The sequence below is a fragment of the Geotrypetes seraphini genome, chromosome 4, assembly GCF_902459505.1.
Source record: "Geotrypetes seraphini chromosome 4, aGeoSer1.1, whole genome shotgun sequence".
Classification (NCBI taxonomy): domain Eukaryota; kingdom Metazoa; phylum Chordata; class Amphibia; order Gymnophiona; family Dermophiidae; genus Geotrypetes; species Geotrypetes seraphini.
The window spans coordinates 215,521,985-215,546,493 of record NC_047087.1 but is presented as its reverse complement, the minus strand read 5'-3'; the positions used below and the strand labels follow the sequence as shown (position 1 = coordinate 215,546,493).

The window sequence follows — 24,509 nt, the reverse complement described above, 5'->3', positions numbered from 1 at the left end:
CTTCTGAGAATCTAGCCCTTAGTGCCTGATTATATTTGTTTACACATGCTAAGCTTTAGTAAGAGAGTTCCAAAGCAATATATTGAATATTCATGCTGAAATATAATTACTGCTATAAAAATCCCTTAAAGATAAAATAGAAGAATATCAGCAGAAGAATGGGGTGTAGCTTTCTCATTTACCCCTAGCCTAGATTTATATAATGCAATGTCTGAAAAAAAAAAAAAAAATTACAAATACAAACCTAAGGTTTTTTTTTATACACAATTCCTGATACTATTGCAACTGGCCATGGTAGCAGCTTTTCAAAAGACATTACCATACCTGTTCATTCGAGAAGTCAACCTTGCTAGTTTTCCTGTGCAATCAATTTACCTCAATTCACCAGCACAGAATTCCACTGAACGCTAGTTTTGAAATGCATAACAATTTAAGTTTTGGAAGCATCCCTGATTTCACATAGCATTTTCTATTAAAAGTGTCACCGACTTGTTCCTGTTAGTTTCTACAAATAGCCGAGATCAGGTTAGGAAGCAGAAAGTGTCACATTTTTTTTTTTCTGCTGTTATGTTCTTATTGCTCATTTTACCAGCAATTTACAGCAAGTAAATTACAACAAACAGCAATGCTCCCACCAAAAAATACACAACAATTTAAACAATAATTGAAGTGCTATTCAGGGAATAAGTTGTTGGTGAATATGTTGTGACAGTTTCTTCCCATCCATGGCTAAAGGAGGAAATGTTTCTGCACTATATTGCAAAACAGGCTTTGAAAGTAAAGGTCAATGTGTAATATGAACACAGGGTGGTATGCGAACGTAAAGGTGTGTGATGTGAACTAGATTTATATATTCCTAAATTCCAAGGGAATATTCTTAACTTTTATAAAGATATCTCATTTCAAGCTATATGCATAAATACATAAGAATAAACTAAAGCCCCCTTTTATGAAGCTGCTTTAGAGGTTTTTTTTAAATCACTGGCAGCTGCGGTGAAAGCTCCATTGCTCATAGGAATTCCATGAGCGTCGGAGCTGTTACCGTTGCGGCCAGCGCTAAAAAAACGCACTACAGTTTCATAAAAGGGGAGGGGTATTTTTTGGGTAAATAAGGAGGGTACTTATGTGTGAACTCCAAAAAGATGCCTATGTTATGAAAATATGTATCTATGTATCTTGATAAAATAAGTTCACAGAACCAGCCTCAATGATATACACATACTTTATATATGTGCTCTACTTCCCCATTTCATACACAATATGCCACAAGTTCCACACCAATTTGACACGGAACCTTAAAATTGAAATTAACCCCCTCTTTTACTAAGGTGCGCCATGCTTTTTAGCGCACGCTAAACATGCGCTAACGCGTGTATGTTATCCTATGGACATGTTAGCAGTTAGCACACGCATTGATTTAACTTGCGCTAAAAAGCTTAGCGCGCCTTTGTAAAAGAGGGCCTAAGTGTAAAATGAAGGTAAATCACTAAAATGGGCCGAAATGTCTATTTTATGCATGTAGGTGCTTTTCTATAAAATTCACTCTCAGCAGTTAGGTGCTAACTGCAAGAGGGCATATGCCAATAGACAGGTCACACATATGCAAAACATGTAGAATACTGTAAGTTGGGAGTGTAAGTGCCACCACTCAGGCTCTAACATTTACACCTGCCTTTTTCAAGGCATAAGTGATAGCATCTTTATGTTGCCATGAAAACAGCAACCTGTGTTCTATTCCAAGCATTTTCAACCCAGTCCTCAGGGCACACCAAATTGGGTTTTCAGGATATCTAGATTAAATATGCATGAGATACATACATTTGCATCCCAATCTATCTCATGCATATTCATTGTGGGTATCCTGAAAACCCAATGGGGCTTGGTATGCCCCGAGGACTACTTTGAAAAGCTCTGTTCTATTCTTTAATAGAATCTGGGAGTTCAAATGCTATTACGTTTATGTTTATTTCACATTAGCTATACTGCAGTTACTGTACCAAACAGATCTAAGCAGTTTACAATCTAAAAGCATGTACTTAAATCATGCATGATAAAAAAAATCCCCGAATAGAAGGCATAAACTTATGAAACCATTTGATAAAGTTCCTCCTAGTTTTTTTTCAACAAACTGATTTGACCTCTCCCCATACCATTTCCTTCTCAGTATGTTAGATAAAGTTAAGAGAGTCATTGGGATCATTTTAGCTACCGGTAAATGCAAGAAATCTTTCTTAACTTTCCGAAGCAAATTTTAATAAGCACATTGTGATAGGCGCCTGTCTTTTACAGAATTAGATAGGCACCTATTGAACTTTTATTTTTTCAATTATTGAGCCTATTAAGGGTATTTTGCCAATTAAGTTAGGCACCTAATTGGCACCTACCTTAAGGCTCCCTTTATAGAATTTCCCTGTATATGAATTAATGCGTACACATTTATGTGATCCGATGAATCCTGGTGTGACATAAAGTGAACAAGTGAATAACCAGTAACAAGCAAAAAAAAAAAAAAAGAATACTATACAGTTGGGAACCTAATGAGTCAGTTCTTAAACCCTGACTGGTTGGGTGTGTCCTGAGGACTAGGTTGAAAACCCCTGGTTCAAATGTATAATTTGTACCTATTAGACAACCATCTCTCTAGAAGCATGACTTACTCTTTAGAAATGTCCATATTTCATGTTTGAAGCGAAGAGGGCCTCTGGTATCCATCCGAGGGCCTCTGGTATCCATCCAAGGGTCATCAAGGAACTGAAAGGGACTATAGCAGAACTGCTTCAGCTAATAGCCAATCTGTTGATCAAATCGGGAAAAATTCCAGAGGACTGGAAGGTGGCGAATGTTACGCCGATCTTCAAAAAAGGTTCGAGGGGAGACCCGGGAAACTACAGACCGGTGAGTCTGACATCAGTACTGGGAAAAATGGTAGAGGCGCTACTAAAGGACCGCATCATTGATCACCTTGACGGACACAGTATGATGAGGGCCAGCTAGCATGGTTTCAGCAAAGGCAGATCTTGTTTGACAAACTTGTTGCATTTCTTCGAGTGAGTAAACAAGCAGATAGACAAGGGCGATCCGGATTTCCAGAAGGCGTTTGACAAGGTTCCGCATGAACGACACTTTGGAAAATTGCGAGTCATGGAATCGAGGGTGAAATACTCACATGGATAAAAAACTGGCTGGAGCATAGGAAACAGAGAGTGGGGATTAATGGACATTTCTCGGACTAGAAGAGCATCACCAGTGGGGTGCCACAGTGCTCTTCAACATCTTCATAAATGATCTGGACATAGGTACAATGAGCGAGATGATTAAATTTGCAGACGATACGAAGTTATTCAGAGTAGTGAAAACGAAGGGGGATTGCAAAGATCTGCAACGTGACATAATCAGGCTCAAGGAATGGGCATCGACATGGCAGATGAGGTTCAACATGGATAAGTGTAAAGTGATGCATGTCGGTAACAAAAATCTCATGCACGAATACATGATGTCCGAGGCGGTACTTGAAGAGACCTCCCAGGAAAGAGACTTGGGAGTTCTGATCGATAAGTCAATGAAGCCGTCCACGCAATGTGTGGCAGCGGTGAAAAGGGCAAACAGAATGCTAGGAATGATAAAGAAGGGGATCACAAACAGATCGGAGAAGGTTATCATGCCGCTGTACCGGGCCATGGTGTGTCCTCACCTGGAGTACTGCGTCCAGCACTGGTCACCATACATGAAGAAGGACATGGTACTACTCGAAAGGGTCCAAAAAAGAGCAGCTAAGATGGTTAAGGGGCTGGAGGAGCTGACGTACAGTGAAAGATTAGAGAAACTGGGCCTCTTCTCCCTCGAGCAGAAGAGATTTAGAGGGGTCATGATCAAAACATTCAAGGTACTGAAGGGTATAGACTTAATAGATAAGGACAGGTTGTTCACCCTCTCCAAGATGGGGAGAACGAGGGGATAGATTCCGTACGAATGTAAGGAAGTTCTTCTTCACCCAGAGAGTGGTAGAAAACTGGAACGCTCTTCCGGAGTCTGTCATAGGGGAAAACACCCTCCAGGGATTCAAGACAAAGTTAGATAAGTTCCTGCTGAACCAGAACGTATGCAGTTAGGGGTAGTCTCAGTTAAGGCACTGGTCTATGACCAGAGGGCCACCGCGTGAGCGGACTGCTGGGCACGATGGACCACTGGTTTGACCCAGCAGCGGCAATTCTTATGTTCTTATGTTCTGTGTGGCATATGCTAGATAGTGGGATCCCTGAATACTTTGCATAGCACCATCTGCATGCCAGCTTCCTTCTGATCTATTTTGGATTTAGGAACAAGTATTGTCTTCACATATACATTTCATAGCACAAAAGCAACCTTGTAGTCTTTAAAATAGATCTCATCAAGAATGCCTAGAAGGTAGGACAGGCAGCCCTGGGTGATTGGTCAACCATGGTATTGGGTCTTATCACCAAGATGCTCCCATCCTCTCATTACCAAAATTGTACTAATTGGATTTTCAAGGCCTAGTGCTCTAGTGAAAACAAAGTACCTGACAGTGTGCCAGCAATATTAAACAGTGCCATGTTCTTTTGTTTTGCATCTATTATAAATTGAATAACAGCATTAACAGAGAATATTAAGAAGGAATTTATGTTTTCGTGATTACAAAATTGCAAGTAATATTAAAAAAGCTCTAACATATCTCCCTCTGGTATTTTCAGAACTAGATTGCAAAAAGAGGTTCCAAACTTCAGAGGAATAAAACTACATAGCATTTGAGGAACCAAGGCTGCATATTTGTCAGCCATTGGGGCCAGTCATTGAAAGCAGGAATCTTGGCATGAAAGTGAGCATTGGCAGTATTTTTTTTTTCCACTGAGCTCTAAATGTAGCATTAAAACAGAAACATTGCAAACCAATTTCTATAAGGAATAGGACTACAGCTTTTTTTTCTAGCATACATTTTATTAATAGCTTCAACTGCAGACAAATTGTCTGAAATGAAGATAAGTGCAAGCTTATAAATTGACACCTAAAGATAGGTACCACTTGTGTGCCTACGTTACAGAATAATAGCACTTATGTACATGATTGATGCCACTAATTGGCAATTACATACGTTAGTGCTAGGTGCTTAGGGAAATTCTATGGTGCTGAGAAATGGATGCTGAAAAAAATAGACAGTAAGTGCTATTCTGTAAAAGGTGCATGCCCTTTGCATCTAGCACCAATTTCTGTGCCTAACTTTAGATGCCAAACTTATGCCTGAAAGCTAGTATAAATGCTGGCACTGAAGTTAGGTGCACTGAGGCTGTATTCTTTAACTTTGCATGCAATATTCTGAGGCCACGCTCAATTTTGAGTTATGCGTTAGCAGTGTCAAGGAAAGGTGCTGCACACTGGAGGGGAGGGTGAGATGGTGCATGTTACATGTTTGCCCCTAATTATTGATGGTTACTACTATTAATTATTTCAGTCTGCTTTTAAACAAGGGAAGGGGCTTGACAATTAATTTGTGTGCACATCTCGACAATGGGCCGAAAGGTGAGTGCCATATCTAGAATTTGAGGGTCAGTGTGTAAGTGCAAATGGGCGTAAACATGGGTAGTGAATGTACAAGTTATAGACATGTCTCTGGAATACATGTGTAACAGACAATACTATAAGTTACATGTAGGTCGAGACATTCCCCACCCCCTTTTACAAATCCGTAGCACGGTTTTTAGCCCTGGCCGTGGTGGTAACAGCTCCGACGCTCATAGGAATTCTATGAGCATCAGAGCTGCTACCACCAAGGCCAGTGCTAAAAACCGTGCAACGGATTTGTAAAAAAGGGGGGGATAATTAGGCACCAACAGTTACAACTGCCATTGACATAGTGTAACTGTTATATAATTATTGCTAAGGACATAGTATTGGAACCCTTACATTTTGATGCAAATTTATAGAATTGCCACCAATATATTTGTTAGCAAGTTGTGAATATGTTATAATATACCAATAAACTCAGAAAATCTGGTGGTTACTTATTAATTAAATCAAACAAAAAAACCACCAATGTAAGCCAAAATGACACTGAAGGTATTATTTTATCTAAGGGAACAAACCTTAGATCATGGAGTTTTACCCATTCCGGGTTTTCTCAAAGATACAGACAGATCTGTTCTCTTACTCCTGCTTACATCACCGGCTTAAACCCATCCTCCCAAACTTTAACTCAATTAATTAATTTTGTATTACTTTAATTTAATATTCTTTTTAATCTTCTATTAATCATCTAAATTAATTCTCTCAATTCATACTACAATAAATACTTTAAAAAAAACCTACAGCTCATTTCAGAACACAGAACCGACAGAAAGGTACTTATCTTGAAAAAGTGCACTGGTGCTTTTAAGTGCTATATTGAAAAGTGCATTTGTGCTGTGAACTGCTTAAATTCATTTCCAATTTTTCGTAGCTTAAAGTTCCTGCTCTAAGATAACCAAGGCCATTGCTTATTACTTTCAATCAACAAATGTGGCCAGTGTTTTGCAGGTTACAATACACCCCCGGTGCGTCAGGGAAAAGTCTCTCTAGCAACACTGAAGGATAAAGACAGGCAAAATTTACTAACTATTCAAAAGAAGACAGCTTAAATACATTTACCTTTCTTATTAAAAGAAATCACTCTTACCTTCTCTGGGCTATAAACAAACTCCTGCCGGTTCTGAGCAACAAGTAAACATAACAGTACGCTTTACCTAAAAGACCGACATGACATCTAGTACGTACACATACTCAAACTTAATTAGGAACTTTTTAAGGTAGACCACAAGATAAGTAAAACTTTTTTCTGTCGGTTCTGTGTTCTAAAATGAGCTGTAGGTTTTTTTAGTATTTATTGTAGCATGAATTGAGAGAATTAATTTAGATGAATTTTGCCATTGATTAATAGAAGATTAAAAAGATTATTAAAGTAATAAAAAATTAATTAATTGAGTAAAAGGTAGGGAGGATGGGTTCAAGCCGGTGATGTAAGCAGGAGTAAGAGAACAGATCTGTCTGTCTCTTTGACAAAACCTGGAATGGGTAAAACTACATGATTTGAGGCTTGTTCCCTTAGATAAAATAATGACTTCAGTGTCATTTTGGCTTATATTGGTGGCTTTTTTGTTTGATTTATGTTATAATATAATCATATATGCTATTATAGTCAGCACAATATGCTTGTCATGAATCTGAAGGAATTTAAAAGAAATAATAATGATAACAAATCCAGATGCACTCAATAGGTTTATGGAATGTGTGAGGACGGACATTGGCACCAAAGAGGCAGTTTGAAAGAAATGTATAAGGGGTATACATAGAATGCAGACTTGCCTACAGATAAGAAGATAAGGGGACAGAGCTGAGATACCATGGCAACATGGTAATTGATAGCCAGGGATGTCACCCTGAAAGAAAGCAGATAAGTTTACAGAATGAGATCAGTTTAAGGAAAAACGACTATTTAAGAGCAAAAGGAATGTGTTTTATTTGGGCAAAGGAAAGGATGGCAGGCTGCTTTTAAGTTGACATGCAAGACTGGGTTTTCCAAATTCTCTGGGGGAGAATCACTTAGGGCCAGATTTTCTAAATGCCACTGTTATCAGCAGCCACCTTCAAAAGTGGCACTGATTATGTGTCAATCATGCAACAATGTTGTTTTGAGAATCATGGATACATGAAAGTTAGGTGCCGGACATGAAGGCCCGTGTTTTAAAGGCCTAAATTTCTGACGTCTACCTTTCATGTGAATTGCATCTAAAGAGGTGCCTAATGACGCCTAAGGTCCCTTCTGGCTTTAACCATGCCTACAGTGGCTTTTTTTTTTTTTTAACAGCTTTGCAAAAAACTCCATGTTTAGAAAGTCCTATGTAAAGCACTCTGTAAATGGTGACTATTCAGACTTGGGTGTTCAAATTATGCAAAATAGGACTTACACTGCACTAAATGGAGTGATTTTGATTCTATCAAACAGTTTGATGAGAAATTCAAGAATCTAGTTAGCTATAGTAGATGGCTCATTTAGCACACATTTGAAACTTTTGAGCTGTAGCGCCAGTCGTCAAGGTTTTAATTCTGGCTATTGTCCATTCACATTTCATTTATATACATCATGATAGATTTTTATAAGATGACTGAATCAATCTAAAATAAAGAGTATCTTTACAGTCACTTAGCTCACGTGTGCATCAAAAGTTGCTTGGAGTATACAGAATGAAACTTGTAAGAAATTGGTAAATTAAATATTATTGGAGAACAGTCTTGAGGTGGATCTGATTGTCCAGATCATAGAGGGTAGAGGGCTATATTTTATGCAATTGTTCACTTCTATTCCCAGGTTAATATCACTGTAGCCCATTCCCCAAAGTCTGACACCAAAGTCAGTTTGACCCATTCACTTGTATTATGCCACAATACTGTATGCTGGACACTTATACCAATAAGGAGCAAAGCAATTGGCTAAACTTTCCTTTTGCCTATTTTCCAACATCTTTGTTTCTAAGGGAGTAATTCTTACCTCCATTCAGGCACCCCAATTATGTGCAGGGCATAATTTATAGAATACTAGAGTAAGCTCACGTTAGCATGTCAAAATTTAGGTGTGACTATTTACACAAGGTAAATGACATGTGCATGGATGCACCTAGATGTGCCATGCTGAGCATGTAAACTATGGTGCTCTATAAGTTCTCTCTATAAGTTGGAGACATGCCTATGGACTTCTGTGCTCTACCTATATGCATACTCCCTTGCAGTTTTGTACTGTGTCTCTTATGTACTAATCTAGTCTAGTATTTCTGAGTCACACTGTGCCCAAACAGGTTCAAGGTGACTTACAATATAAGGAATTACAGAATGTGTATGCTATATTGTAGCAGTTTGAGGAGGGCAGAATTATGAATGGAGTAATGGGGAAGAGAGAATGGAGGTTCTATGACTGTTCTGGTATAGCACTTGAGTAGAGTGTGGGATTTTGTGACATTAGGTATTTCAAGTTAGTTGTCTATGGTGCGTATGCTATCAAAGAAGAGAGTGTTTAAAAGTTGTAAAAGGTTTCCATTCTGCTGCCATTCAGGAGGTAGTTTCAGGTTTTGATGCCAAGATATGTGAAGAGCGAGTTAGAGTGGAAGGAGCAGTTGGAGTGATTTCAGTTTTCTGATTGACGTTGGCCAGAAATTGATGAATAAGTTTATGAGCAGTTCAGCAGTTTTTGCACATAAAATTTGGAACATTATGCTTGATAGTTTGAAGGTGATATGAGTTTTGACAGGTAGTCAGTGTAAGTAAGTTCTTATAGTAAGGTAAGATGGCGTCCTTTTTTTTTTTTTTTTTAGTTTGAATATTAGTATGACTGCCATGTTTTAAATAATCTGTAGTTTGTTTAGGAGAGTAGAATTTAGACCCACATAGTTACAATAATCCATCTAGGACAGTATAAACATTTTTATTAGTACAGCAAAGTGACACTCTTGCAAAAAGGGTCTAAATCTAAATCTCATATTGTAGAAAGCTTTTTTCCTTAGGTTGGATACTTGAGATTCATGTGATGGGCTGGAGTCGAGTATGACTCCAAGAACCTTGAACATCTTGTAGGTCCTGAGGTTAAACCATAGAACCTTGGTTCTGCCCATGTTTAGTTTGAGTTTGTTAGCTGTGGCCCAGGTCTGTATTTAGTCTATTCCATTTGATATTATCAGTGTTGTGTTGTGAGAGTCACAATTAATTGGAATGAGTAGAAGAATATCATCTGTGTATGAAAATATGCATTCATTGTTGTCAAATTTGATATGGCCTAGTGAGCTCATGTAAAGGTTATAGAGAATCAATCATAACAGTGATCCTTGTGGTATGCCACAGAACACTTGTCGGTTTTTTGAAAATGCTTCATCTTTGTCGACAAAGTCTTTGAACTAGTTCAGTTCCTATAATTACTATTTCATTGAGTTTGGCTAGTAATAGTTGGTAGTCAACCAAACTAAAGGCGGTAGATATATCAAATTGAAGGAGGATCACCTGGTGGCCAATGGTCAAGCATTACTTGATTTTGGTGGATAATATCAATAACAGGACTACTGTTCTATGATTTGAGCAGAATCTAAATTGAGAGGAAGAGAGGCAAGAGTCTTGTTCAATGTAAGCAGAGAGTTGTTTGCTGATGTGCATTTCAAGAAGTTTGGTTAGTATTGGGATTCCATCTATGGGTCTGTAATTTGAGGGGCAAGAGAGTTCTACGTTCTGGGCTTTGTGAATCGGTGTGAGAGCCCTTTTGGGCTGGCGGTTGGCCATGATGAAGATTAAGAATTTTGTTAGCCATTCTATGATGTAGTCAGGGTCTTCTGCAAGTAGACAGAGCATCGGTCGATTATACAAGAGAGTAACAGTGGTTGTTTAGGATAAAGGCTGGAAGGTGCTTTAGGTTTGATTTGCTGGGTGCAACCCAGACATGTATGATTTGGAGAGATATAGAGGCAGTGCCAGTAGCTTTTTTGACTTCTGATTGTACTTTTTAAATCTTGTTTTGAAAGAAGTCTGCTAAGAACTGCACATTAGGTTGGGAGTTAATGTCTATTTGACATCAAACTGGGGAGTGAAATTATGGTATACATTAGGTTGAATAACTTTTTGATGTCAAAGTTATTGCTCTCAATTTCAAGAAGTTTCAAGTTTATTTATTCTTGATATACCACTTTTAAAAACAAAGCGATTTACAATATTACAAATATAAAAAAGTACGTTAAAATATAAAAATGGGAAATATAGTGTGTGGGGGGGAGGGGGGGTTGGTCTCAGCAATATAGAATTTGTATTTGTTGATAGCCAGTCTCCACGGTGATTTGTATTCTAGGAGATTGCTCTTTTGCCATTGTCTTTCCGGTCTTCTGCAAGACTGTATTCCTACTTTTTGGGTGTCCGTGAACCAAGATGAGGACTTGGTTGATTTTCAGCTTTTGTGACATAATGGTGCAACAAAGTTGAGGGCTTGCTCTACTGCTTTGACAGGCAGGTCCTGATTGGTGAGGCCCAACTTTAGTATTGGAAAAGGTGGTCTGAGCATACCGCGAGTGATTTTCTTTACTCGCTGGCACTCTGGCTGCCCTCTCCTGTCTCCCCTGCTAAAAACCATATTTGCAGTTTTTAAACATTCATAGGGGTTCCTGGAACAGAACCCCCACGAATATCGGGGGAGTACTGTACTACCAAATAGCCAGTTTTCAGTTAGTCACTGAATCGGTTAGCCCTGAACAGGCGATTTAACTGGCTAGGAACCATTTATGGCTGGTTATATTGCTTTGAATACTAAAACAAGAGAAAATTTGGTTGTGCTATTACTCGTTTGTAATTGTAACTATATAGATGACAAATATTTATTGATTTCTACAGTGCATTTACTGTATTTATTGATCACATGATTAACGAGATTTGACTGGCAATAAAAGAGACAGTTAAGATTTGTCAATTTTATAAACCATCATGTTTATTAGAATTTAAATTGAGGCAAGGAAATTTGGAAAGCTTTACTGTATTATAATTCAACTTTTACTACTAATATAGTTTCCAAACTAAAAATGCATTAGAGCAAATCCAATTATGTCAATTCAGAAATAGATAAAAAAAAAAAAAGAACTTAATAGCCATATTTAATTGCAATATGCTTATTCTACACTCATACTGAATGCTAATTGCTTAGGGCAGCAATCTTCAATATTTTTCCAGTGGGGGCCATTTTGTAAAAAAAACCTCAATGCAAGAATCTAGATCATTGTTGGTCAAAGTGAACAGCACACTCCAAATAACACAGCTATCCTGATAGTATCCTCCTTTGCTGATGTGATCAGCCTAGCTGCTTATTCATATTTCAAATGACCCATAACTAAATCAAAGTTCACTCTTCCATACACTCTCTTTTTCTAACTCTATCCCTTTCACATTCCTTCTCTATCCATATCCCCATCCCATTACCCCTTCACACATTTTTTTCTACCAACTCTTTCCCCCACATACTTTCTTCTCCAGCCAAACTCCAACCATTCTCAATTCTACCTATCACTTCATCAAATCATAAGTTTTCCTCTAACCTCAACTTCTTCAAGCTAATTCTCATACTAGTTTTTTTTCATCTCTTAACACCCCCCCCCCCACACACACACACCCACCCCTCACACTAACAACCATATTAGCCAAAGAGGCTTGTTGACCTCTGGAAAACCAATTTTATCTTCTTCTAGTAATTCATGTCTCTTCAGTGAGGTTTAACTACATAATGTCCTGATTCCTTCACTACAGTTTCATAAAAGATATGGACAAATACAGGGTTCAAATTAATGATGAGTGCCAGAAGCAAGTCTTGGAACAAGATGGGGGTGAGGGGAGAGTGTGTATGGAGGAAGAGTCACTAATGGATAAAGGGAGCTGTCACTTGTTTTGACACTGGCTTGATCTATCAGGTTTTGCTAATGTCAAAATATTTTGGCAGGTTCAAATGGTTTTCCATAATTATACATTTTGAACGGATGCACATATGAAGACCAAGAGAAAAAGTGCTACTTTTTTACTTGAGAGAAAATTACGTGCGATTGCTGGTTAGTGTTTAACATTGTCATTTATTTTTTCATTATGTTTTCCTTTTACAGATACCACCACGTATTCCACTGAGCGATCAGAGCACTTTAAACCATGCAAAGACAAGGATCTTTCATACTGTCTAAATGATGGGGAATGCTTTGTGATCGAAACTCTAACAGGATCACATAAACATTGCCGGTAAGTATTAATATCAAAGATTTACGAAATCTACTGGACTGTCCTTACAGCCAGAGTGACTTGCAGAAAAAAAATGGGTATGTAGAGACATTTAAATTTAAACTTATTACTACATTTTATGTCAGAGATTCTGCGTTAGACCATGATGTAATATCAGCAGAGGTCATTGTTTCCTCTAAGGACTATTACATTACATTACATTACATTAGGGATTTCTATTCCGCCTGTGCCTTGCGGTTCTAGGTGGATTACAATATAGAAATATCTGGGACATTCCAGTAGAATTACATTTCAGGATAGGAGTAAGTTACAGGAACAGTTAAGAGTTATGATATTACAAATTCACAGAGGATATTACTTATTACAGAAGATAATACATATAGCAGAAGATAATGCATTTTACAGAGGTAATACATGTCAACTCGATCAGTTAAGTCGGGTGTAGTGTAGAAGAGTTACAGTACATTCTTGATCACAGACAAAGAGATAATATGGATGAGTGATTCCGAAGTCGTTGATTGGGAACTCGTTGGGCGGTGGTTAGAGTGATGGGAGATATTTTTTGAACAGTAGTGTTTTTATTTCTTTGCGGAACTCTTTTATGTCTGTTGTTTTGGTCAGTAATTTAGAGATGTCAGAGTCTATTTTGGCTGCTTGTGTCCCCAGGAGGTTGTCGTAGAGTTTCTTACGACAAGTACCGTTGAGTGGTGGATAGGTGAAGAGGTTCTGTGTTCTCCTTTTTCTTCCAGTTACTCTAACCTAGTCTAATGAACTACATCACAGAATACTGTATTATATTGTGAAATCAGTTGACAATGCATTACTGTATTATTTAGCTGAGGCAGACTAATTAAAAAAAAACAAAACCAGAATCAGTTCATAACTGAAAATATACAGTTCTTTATCCCTTGTTATGTAAATTTATTTATTTTTAATGTATTTTGGAAGGCTACTTTGCTAGTTTTAATCTTTGGTGGTGTTGTGTGCAAATTTAGGATAACAACCAGCTTCAGAATGTTTAGATAATGTGCTTTAGAAATAATGTGACAAATTAATTAGTATTCTATCTTAAAATCCCATGCATTTATTGACGGCTCTTTTACTATATTATAGTAAAAACTTGCATTTACTCCACAGTAAATTGTGCTTAAATTTTATATTAGTTTTCTTCTTTCATTGCAGTTTCCCTCCCTATTGCTCTTTCCGTATATGGTTCTCCACTGTACTTTAAGACACTGAATTGTAGTTCTGATCCCTTTTACTTTGTGTTTTAGTCGGTCTGTAAGTCTATTTGTCGAACCCATTATTTTAAATTGTATGTTTAAATATATGTTTATACTTTTACCAATTTTGTACTTCACTTAGTAAAACTAAATAAGCGAACCATCAAATTAAAATAAAACTAGAAACAGTCGTTGCATAAATTAATGTACAGTAGCTATGAAGCCTGTGCAGCAATTGTTCAGGGTGTATCCAGCTTCTTGCTGTCCTGTTAATACAGAAAACAATATATATATTTATCATATCTTAACTGCATTGCAGATAATACTGAGGTGATGTTATGATCAATTTGTCACACTTCATGTATGGTATGTTTCTATATATGTTACTGCAAAAAAACAGTATAATTCCTTTCCTTCCACACACTTCTTGATACTTTTCATACAATGCATATAGGTTGCCTAGTTTGAAAGGTCAAGTGTGTGCCTATTTCAAGCCTATGTTACAAAAAATATATCAATACCTACATGCTTTTATAATATTGACCAAGAAGAAAATAGAGTTGAAGTTGAATATATGCACCTAGAGTTCCAGGTTCAATTTTTTTTTTTTTTTAATTGATTTGAATTTATTGTAGTATGTTATGTTGTCTTGTTTGAGTTTTAATAATTTGTGTATGTATGATATTTCTACACTGCTTACTCCCTCTTCTACGAAACTGCGATAGCAGTTTTTAGCACAGTGAGCCACGCTGAATGGCCCACACTGCTCCCAATGCTCATAGAGTTCCTAAGAGCATTGGAAGCAGCATGGACCATTCAACACAGCTCTCTGCACTACAAACTGCTAACGCAGTTTAATAGAAGGGGGGGGGGGTTAGACTTAGGTGAACTATATGTTTTTAAAATAAATAATAAATAAATATGCACAAGTGTACATAATTTATAGATCATGACTTTAATTTGGCTCTTCCTAAAACTCACCCAAACACCTAACCTACTAGCATAATTTTATAAGAGCCAATTTCCTCACGTGTATTTGAATATATGCATGAAAAATACTAGTAACACCCCCTTCCATAATATGTTAATTAGTGCATGCTGTCAAGCCACCATAATAACTGTTATGGATGTATGTTAATAGCACACTATAATTACGGGGAAAATGCTTAACACAAATTTTTAAAAGGCCCCTTAGTCAAAAAACATGTTTCAAATTAGACTCAAAGAAATGTCTCACACCGCATGCTGAACATTGATGGAATCAGAAACTGGTGACGACTGAATGGACTAGAAGAGGGGCTATATAGCTGACTAAAATGTTTGATGCCATGATTGTGTTTTAAATTCCATAGAATGTTCAAGAAGTTTCTTCTATCACAAACACATTTTTCAACTTAAAGAAATGGGGCATGACATTCTCAACATACATCTGTACACCTATCTCAAAATACAAACAGTACACATTGAAAAAATGCCCAGGTTAAAATGCAAGACTATAATGGTAATAAATACCAGTGGGGAGAGAGCAAATGACTCCTAAAAAACACTCAGAAAAGTGAAACTCTGAAGGGGAGGTGGCTATCTCCCCTTGGGACAAGAGTTTACCATCCAGTCATTGCATTTGCTTTGTAGAACATCACTTTCTGACCACTGGTAAAAAGTCTTAATTGTTTAAATAAATTTTGTTAAGTCGACAAAAATTGTTCAAGATTGTTATGCACAAAAAACTCTTGCTCTTTGGAAAAGTGATACCATACACTTATCTGTACACACTTTAAGGTTTGTGGTTGTAAGGGCTCTTGGGGGTCTCAACGCGGCCCCGTTTCGAATGTCTGCTTCAGGAGACCTAATACTACACACTTTTAAACCCCTGTTGTTACCGTATCTTTCCAAGAGATGATAGTTTATCAACTTCGGAGATTTCAAACGACTTAACAAAATTTATTTAAACAATTAAGACTTTTTACCAGTGGTCAGAAAGTGATGTTCTACAAAGCAAATGCAATGACTGGATGGTAAACTCTTGTTCCAAGGGGAGATATCCACCTCCCCTTCAGAGTTTCACTTTTCTGAGCGTTTTTTAGGAGTCATTTGCTCTCTCCCCACTGGTATTTATTACCATTATAGTCAGTCTCTTATTTATTATCATAATCATTTTACTGACTAGTATTTACATATGAGTCCCTGTATGCTTTTTTAACAGGTTAAAATGCAGGCAATAGATAGAGCTTCACATTAAAAGCAATAGCAAAAGAACCTACTGGAAAATCGTACATGCAGAAATATTAGAGCCTAATTTTAAGCCTGATATAGTCCATCAACCAATGAATTTATCATTAGAAACATCACATCAAGCATTTCCAGTGTTACACTGGCAATTTATTTTCCTTTTATCTTTTACATGCTTCAGTGATCATTTGCTCCTCACCTTCCTGTTCCTTAGCTCTTTATTTACACTACTTATGTGGCATACTTTTTAAATTAATTATTCAAATTTATGATGCATGGGAAATTGGGATTTCTTTGCTAAACGCATTATAAAACTTTATAGGTGATGCGTTTGCACTAAGCCAGTGAATTGCATCATTATTTTATCTTGAAGATGGAAGGTGTTCTAAAGCTATATTTCTTCAAAGTTTTGAAAATGGAAAAAAAAAAAAATACTACAGCAGCTAAAAATTTGTGTTATCAGTCCTTAGCTGCCATTGAAAAACAGCAATGGGAAAATAATGTTATCGTAATTTGACAACTAGGTTTTGTTTGATGCTGTTACATTTTTCTTAGCATTTGTTGGAAGTGATAACTGAATATGCATAAACTGCTCAAGTACCAAAATAAACTGTATTTCTTTGATTAATTATTTTAACAGGTCATCTTTGGTCTTTGTACAAGTAAGCCAAATTTTAGGCAGATTTTGAAGAGTTAGCATGCAAGAGAAAAATGTACTTGAAAGAAAATAAACATTAAGGCCCTGATTCTAGAAAACACGTCTAAAGTTAGGCGTCATTTATAGAATCGCGTTCAGTGAAATTCAACACTGTTTAGACGTCTAACTTTTTAGGCTTCCTTTAGAGAATCATGTTTTAGGTGAAATTTAGACATCCAATGTCCTTAATGTTAAAATATTTTATTATTATGTTATTAGAATGGCGATTTTATGCTGTTTTTCATTATAATTGTAATACTGGGAGTTGGATCTGTTTAATGCTTTTATTTATTTATCTTCCATCAGACAGACTAACTGGGATTTGTACCATCAACATTAGGATAGAAGGCTGTAGGTTTAATTAGTGTACTACAGAGTGAGCTAGCAAGCTTCATAGCAAATGGAAAACTAGGTCTTATAGGCATTGTTAGGATGTCTACTTTTGAGCATAGTTTAGGCTTCAGATAGACATGAGTTCTAAAGATGGAACTTAGGCACAGTTTGGATGTCTTTAATGTGATCTGGTAAATAGCTTTCTGGAGGTTTGCAGCTATACAATGGTGACCTCATTGTGAGATCAAGGGGCACCTGAGGTAGAATGCGACAATTAAAATATGTGCTAGGGGAGCTGGTTGGGATTTAAACACATGAAGAGTCAGGGTCCACACTAATGGACAAAGGGAGCTGCCACTAGCCTCTGGGTCTTTTTGAAGGACACTGGCTTGATCTATTAGGTTTTGATAATGTTGATATATTTTGGCAGGTTCAAATGATGATATGATAGGGCAGTCAGAGCCATCTACCTAGAAGCTGCTATAGCTCTATAAGCCTTGTGCTCAACTCCAAGAAGTTATGGGTTCAAATCCGAACCAGCTCCCCCAGCACATATTTTAATTGTGACATTCTATTTTGCAGATGTAGCTTGATTATCTCACAATGAGATCACCATTATGCAGCTGCAAACCTCCATTTGCAATGAAGTAGAAGCTATGCTAAGGTCTGTTTCTGTTTTTTTCTGTTTTTAACCTTTTCAAATGAAGTTATGTATGCTTTCTATATATTTTGTCATTTGCTTTCAAGAATGAGCTGATTGGAGCACTGTTTAGTCAGAAATAAAGAGTAGCTTCATAGCAATAAAACTAAAACTATGTTTTTCATGTGCTGTGTTTCAGTTAATGGATCTTTTCCTCTAATTAGCAAATAGCATTGCTGTTTATCTACAAAAACAGAAGGTTTTGCATGCAATATATCTGTTTTGTTTTGTCCCATTTATGTGGTGCCTTATTGATTGTATTTTGAGCTTAATAAAGCAAAAATAAATCCCAGAGAGCTATTTAACAAATCGCATTAAAAACATCCAAAAAGTGCATAAGTTCTGTCCATAGAACTCAGATCTATTTGAAGCCCAAACTAAGCTCAAAAGTAGACCTGGTTTTCATTTGCCTACAACAGTCCAAATTATTACAAATTCTACTTAACTTAGCTATTAAAATAATTTTTACGCACTGGAAGGACTTTTCAAATATTGAATACATGGAATGGTGGAATCTAGTAAGTCTAACTGCCAAATATGAAAGCGTGTTTACAGAAAAAAAGGGTTGCTTGCATATTTTTTTTTAAATTTGGTATCCTCATAAAATATAGCGACATATAATATTTAAAATGAATATTATTATTATTTCTCTAAATGGTAATGTACATCCATGCTGTTCATTTCTTGTGTTAATACAGGTTGGCTTTAGAGCCAACACTATAAGTATGTTGGTTTTTTTTAGGGGGGGTTAATTGTAAAATATATTGTTTTAAGAACTGCTGTTGTAATCTATTTTATCATTTGTTATTATTTAAAAAATTCTAATAAAAAATTATTGAACACACGCACAATAAAAGGATAATTGCCCAAACCATGCACATTCCACGCCCATGCCTATTGAATTACGCATGAGTTTTAAACATGGGTGTCCATGAAATTGTGGCTGCATCTACAAAGTGGTGTCTACATCCTTTGGATGCCTAAGTATCAATTATTGCTTGTTAAGACCCTTAATTGGCTCATTAACCACTTAGATTGGATACCTAAAGCACGTCTAACTTTAGGCACCCTTTATAGAATCAGGGCTTTTGTGTCCAATATTCATACCACAAAAGTTAGTCAGGCTAACTCCCCTAGTCATCAGTGAACCCAGAAATTTAATGTTGGGTTGTATCCGGCGACCAACATTGAATTTTTGGTTTAATTTTAGCCACTTTTAATATAGCCAGTTAAGCCAATATTCATTGGCTCACCGGCTAAGTTATAGCAGCCAGATATAGATCTGCTATTTATGAGGGTTTATGTGACAACTAAACTTATCTGATCAGCCAGTGAATTCTGGCTCTAAGGCTTATATTGTATAAATGGTGCCCTACCACCACCTATGCTAAATGAAAAATGCTGTTTAAATGATGTTTTTAGCTGATTTTCAAGGTGCCTACCAGTGTCTAAAAAACAGTGTTGGAATCGCATTTCCATAAGCACTTTATAGTGCCTAATGCCACTGTAGGTGTGGCTAACGTCAGAAGTGATATTAGGTGCTATGAAGCACCTATGGAAGCATGATTCATGTCAAAGGTAGTCACTGGAAATGTACGGTAGGTCTAGAAAATGCTGGCCTATATTTCCTGTGCACCATTGCATGATTGACACGTGATCAGCGGACACTTTTAAGGCGGCCATTTACAACAGCACCATCTAAAGAATTCGGGACTAACTGGCTATGTCATGCGACATAGTCAGTGACCAGACTAGCAGTTTAGCACTAATATTAAGCAGCCATCTCATGCTGAATATATTAGTACATAGCCTGCTAAATGCTATTTAACTGGCCAGTATCTGTTCTTAGCTAGCTAAATAGTACTTAATATTAGGCAGTTTGCAAGCAATATCACTAGGGACTAAGAGTGCCTTAGTAGCTAGAGACTGTTTACTAAAACGTGACCATTGGAGCATACAATGGATAACAAATAGCTTGGAAAGGTACAATAGGTTTGCAGACATGTGGTAGTGGAGGGCACTTTTTTGTTCCAGTACACAAACAGTGACATATTTATGATGCTATCAGTCATGCTATGACCAATTATGCACTTCTAAAATAGGAATATTCTGAGCAGTCGACAGGATAGAAATACCCATGGTTATATTCAGCAGCTGTGCATTTTCAATTGACATTCAAGCACATAGATGAATTGCTCTTGGAACAGTATGAATTAGGATATCACTGATTTTAAATGAAGCACTTGACAGTGATCAAATAATTTGATTTCTATTAAATGTAGAATAATATACAGAAAAACTCCTTTTTATGACTTACATTAATCTACAGTACTTCAAGATTTCACAGCATTGCATTTACAATAATACTCATGTATGCCTTCAATGGTATACTGTCACATGCTGATTCATTCTACATCACATCACCCGGGGTGCCATTAATTAGATCTAGCAAGTCCGTAATATATATAAATGAGGCCAATATTAAGCAAAACATCACTGAAACAATTTGAAATGTCTAAGCTAGATGTTTTCAAATATTCCCATATTCAGTAATGCTATACAGTACATGGTACATGAGCTTGTGCCACTGGGGCTTGCACGCATCAGAGAAGCTGAAAGCTATGCCATTGGTAGTTTCACTACCAGAAGTGCCTCTCAAGGCATACAGGTTTCAGCGGAGATGTCAGAGTAGCAATGTACCACCCATCTGGGCAGCAGCAGATGGGCAGTGATGGAGGAGGAGGATAATGTTCGATGTAGCAACAATGATAACATTGAATTTATACTGCACAAAAGAAAGACCCGGCAATCTACTTATATATTCTGCCATGAAAACTTGATGATATTCATCAAGTCGCTAGGACTCGAACATGAGTCATTGGCACCTAACAAATATAGTACATGTGCAGCGCCATAGAGGTAGGCACTGAGTCATACAGGTCAAAGCATCTCAAGTTTTTCCATATTGTAGAACAAAATCTGCTGACAGCCTTTCCTAAAATGCAGAAAAGAGATGCTTAGCTACCAAGTGCATGCAGCATCAGCATCCATTTTAGGAAAAATAAACACATATAATATTGATGTTTTTCAAGCCAGCATATAACTGATACCTTTGCAACCGTAGAAACATAGCCAGTTAATAAACCAACACTATCCCAATGACTGGTTTCCCTCACTAGTTTGGATTGGGGGGGGGAGGCAAATACCAGTAGGGCAGTAAGGAGGCAACCTCTCCTAATCTCCCCAGTGGAGTGCTGTTCAATAGTAGATGCTTCTCCAAATCCTAAATGTGGTTGGTAGCAAGGGTAACTCTTGATGTTGATCTTTTATAAGACAGACTAGTGTTTAAGCCCGTTACATTAATGGGTGCTAGAATAGATGTGTAAACTTTTAGCACAATGGGGCACTGAGATCTTTCTTTCTTTCTTTCTCTTTCTTTCTTTGGTTCTTGCTTCCCCTGTCTAGCAGTAGCCCTATTCACTTCCTTTTACCTCCCCCCTGTCCAGCAGTAGCCCTTCTCCCTTCCTTTTACCTCCCCCCTAACCAACAGCACCCCTTCCCTGTTCCCCCTGTCTAGCAGTAGCCCTTTTCTCTTCCTTTTACCTCCCCCCTGTCCAGCAGTACCCCTTCTCTGCTCCCCCTGTCTAGCAGTAGCCCTTTTCTCTTTCTTTTACCTCCCCCCTGTCCAGAAGTACCCCTGCCCTGCTCCCCCTGTCCAGCAGTAGCCCTTCTCTCTTCCTTTTATCTCCCCCCTGTCCAGTAGTATCCCTTTTCCTTTCCCTGCTCCTCCTGTCCAGCATCCGCTAGCCCGGGCAGTCTCAGGGCTTTTGCTAGGCTGGCCTGCCTTGCATTATCAAAGTGGGCCGGCCTAGCAAAGGCCCCGTGACTGCTTGATGGAACCACGGCTGCTGCTGCTAGTTTGGGGTGAGAAGAAGAGGCGCCCTGGCAGCATAGGCAGAAGGCAGGAAGTCTGCTGGCGTCAGAGATCAGGGCAGAAGGCAGGAAATAAGCTGAGGCAGGCACGTGTGATTGGCGGCAGGCAAATTATTGTACTGCGCATGCACGGCACGGTAGCACAAAGCACAGACGCACGGAGACACAGAGATTAAAGTGTGCATGTGCGCTAAGGGTTTTATTATGATAGATGTTTAGGGATCTATTCAGTAAATGGTGCTGAAAAATAGGCACCAGAAAAAAATCAGTGTTCAGTGCTATTCTATAATGGGAGCTCCAGGATAAGCGCCCTTTATAGAAAAGTTCCTAGTGTGGATTGCAATATCTAGCTTTAGATGCGAGGACTTATACTAGATGAAATCAAATCGTTCTGCTAACTAAAAAGTTCTGCTAACATTTAAGACAAAATTATTTCATTCCCCAGGGTTCCTTATAGCTCAACAAGAGCATTAAGATCAAACTCTCAAAATCTACTAGCTGTCCCTTCCTTATATCATCTTTTCTATGATACTACATGAAAAACAATCTTTTCAGTTATAGCGCCCACCCTCTGGAACTCATTACCAACCCCTCTCCGTGAGGAGTCATCTTTAGATAAATTCAAATCCAGCTTAAAAAGTTTTCTATTCAGAGATGTGTTTAATCTGTACAAACTTTATTCTCTCTCCATGCAGAAAGATTACTCCCCTTCTCTGTTGTACTTTCCCTTCATTGTTTATCTTTTCTATCAAACATTGCATATCTCCCCTAGATACCTTATGTTTAATCTTGTTTCATTTTGTTAATCATATAGTGTGTGATTTCCCCCATAAATCTTGGTTTTATATTTTTTTATGCGAGCCGCTTTGATTTGTGATAAAATGGGATATCAAATTTTAATAAACTTGGAAACTAAATCTTGGTGTGCAAGTTGGACACAGATCCCTGGAATTCTATTCAGAATCCCCTAGACTTGCCCATGCCTTCCCATGATCACATTCCTTTTGGGTTGCAAGCTGCTTGATTCTATAAATGGCACCTAAAACTTAGATGCTGAGTAGTGTGGTGCTTTTGTGCGATTCTATTAAAGTTAGGCACCGATTAAGCCAGTAGGCCAATCTAGGCACCTAAGCTTAGGAATCATTTATAGAATCTGGGTTTATGTGCTTTGGGCATAAGAATATAAGATAAGCACATAAGAATAGTGCACATCCATATGCACACACAACTTCTAATTGATGCAATTAACATCTGATAGTTAGCATCCAATTATGTATGTTAATTATCTCATTAATCAATTAGGTTGTACATGCTTTTCTGGATCATGCCCAAAGTTGGGTATGGATATTTGGGCACCCTTTATAGAATCTGGGAGTTAGTTCAACTGGGAACTTTGGGGGAGATTCAGTAACCTCAAGTTTCTGTTCTTGGGCCTGTTCTTTTTAACATTTTTACAAACGATATTGCTGAAGGGCTTTTAGGTAAGATTTGCCTCTTTGTGGATGATATCAAAATCTGCAATAAAGTAGACACCCCAGATGATGTGAATAACCTGAATAAAGACCTGGTGAAGCTTGAAGAATGGTTTGAAATTTGGCAGCTAAAATTTCATGTTAAGAAATACCAGGTCACGCATTTGGGCTGCAAAAACCCAAGGGTACAGTTTAGGGGGTGAAAAACTTATGTGCACGACAGAAGAATGGGACTTGGGTGTGATTGTATGTGATGATCTTAAGTTGGCCAAAGGATGTTAGCGTGTATAGGGAGAGGTATGGCTAGTAAGAAAAAAGAGGTATTGATGCCCCTGTATAAGACTTTGGTGAGACCTCATTTAGAATATTGTGTACAATTCTGGAGGCCACACCTTCAAAAAGATATAAAAAGGATGGAGTCAGTCCAGAGGAAGGCTACTAGAATGGTATGTGGTCTTAGTCATAAGGCATATGGGGACAGACTTAAAGATCTCAATCTGTATGTTTTGTAGGAAAGACGGAAGAGGAGAGATATGATAGAGATGTTTAAATACCTATGTGATATAAATGCGCATTAGTCAAGTACCATATTTTTCACTTTATAAGACACACTTTTTTTCCACCCAAAATTGGATAGAAAATTTGGAGCGTCTTATGAAGTGAAGGTAACTTTTTTATACACCCCCACCCACCCTGTTGTACCTTTTTACAATGTTCCACTCGTTGGGGGTATGCGAGCTGACTGCTGCCCACCCACCTGCTTGCCACCGCTGCTCCTAATCCTTGGTCACCGCTGCTGCTAGCAGCCACTGTGCTGCAATTCCAAGAAGGGAAGGGCCAGCATGCAGCAATTGCACGTCGCTGGTCCAAAAGTCTTCTCCCGACGTCAGAACTGACATCAGTTCTGACGTCGGGAGAAGGCTTGTGGGCTGGCGACATACAATCTCTGCATGCTGGCCCTTACCTTACCTTCCTTGAGTTGCGGCACAGCAGTGGTGGCGGACCGCGGCCAGAGGAGGAGGAATTGGCAGAGGTTAAGCAGGCTTCAGATTGGCAGGGAGGGAGGAAGGCAGTTCCAACATGGCAGGGAGGAAGGACTAAGGCTGGGAGGCAGTGAGGGGGAGGAGGCACGAACTCAAAACATG

At 38.0% G+C, this 24,509-nt stretch overlaps 1 protein-coding gene across 2 annotated transcripts in view; it reads left to right on the top strand.

Annotated features, from left to right (window-relative positions):
* Positions 1-24,509, top strand: part of NRG3 (neuregulin 3) — a 1,387,275-nt gene that overhangs the window by 568,555 nt on the left and 794,211 nt on the right. For both annotated transcript variants that reach the window (XR_004539297.1, XM_033943012.1), the window contains exon 2: positions 12,648-12,777. Coding sequence is in view for 1 of the 2 variants with exons in the window: in XM_033943012.1 (XP_033798903.1) it covers positions 12,648-12,777 (130 nt within the window). In the remaining variant the exon portion in view is untranslated. The remainder of the gene's footprint in view (positions 1-12,647; positions 12,778-24,509) is intronic.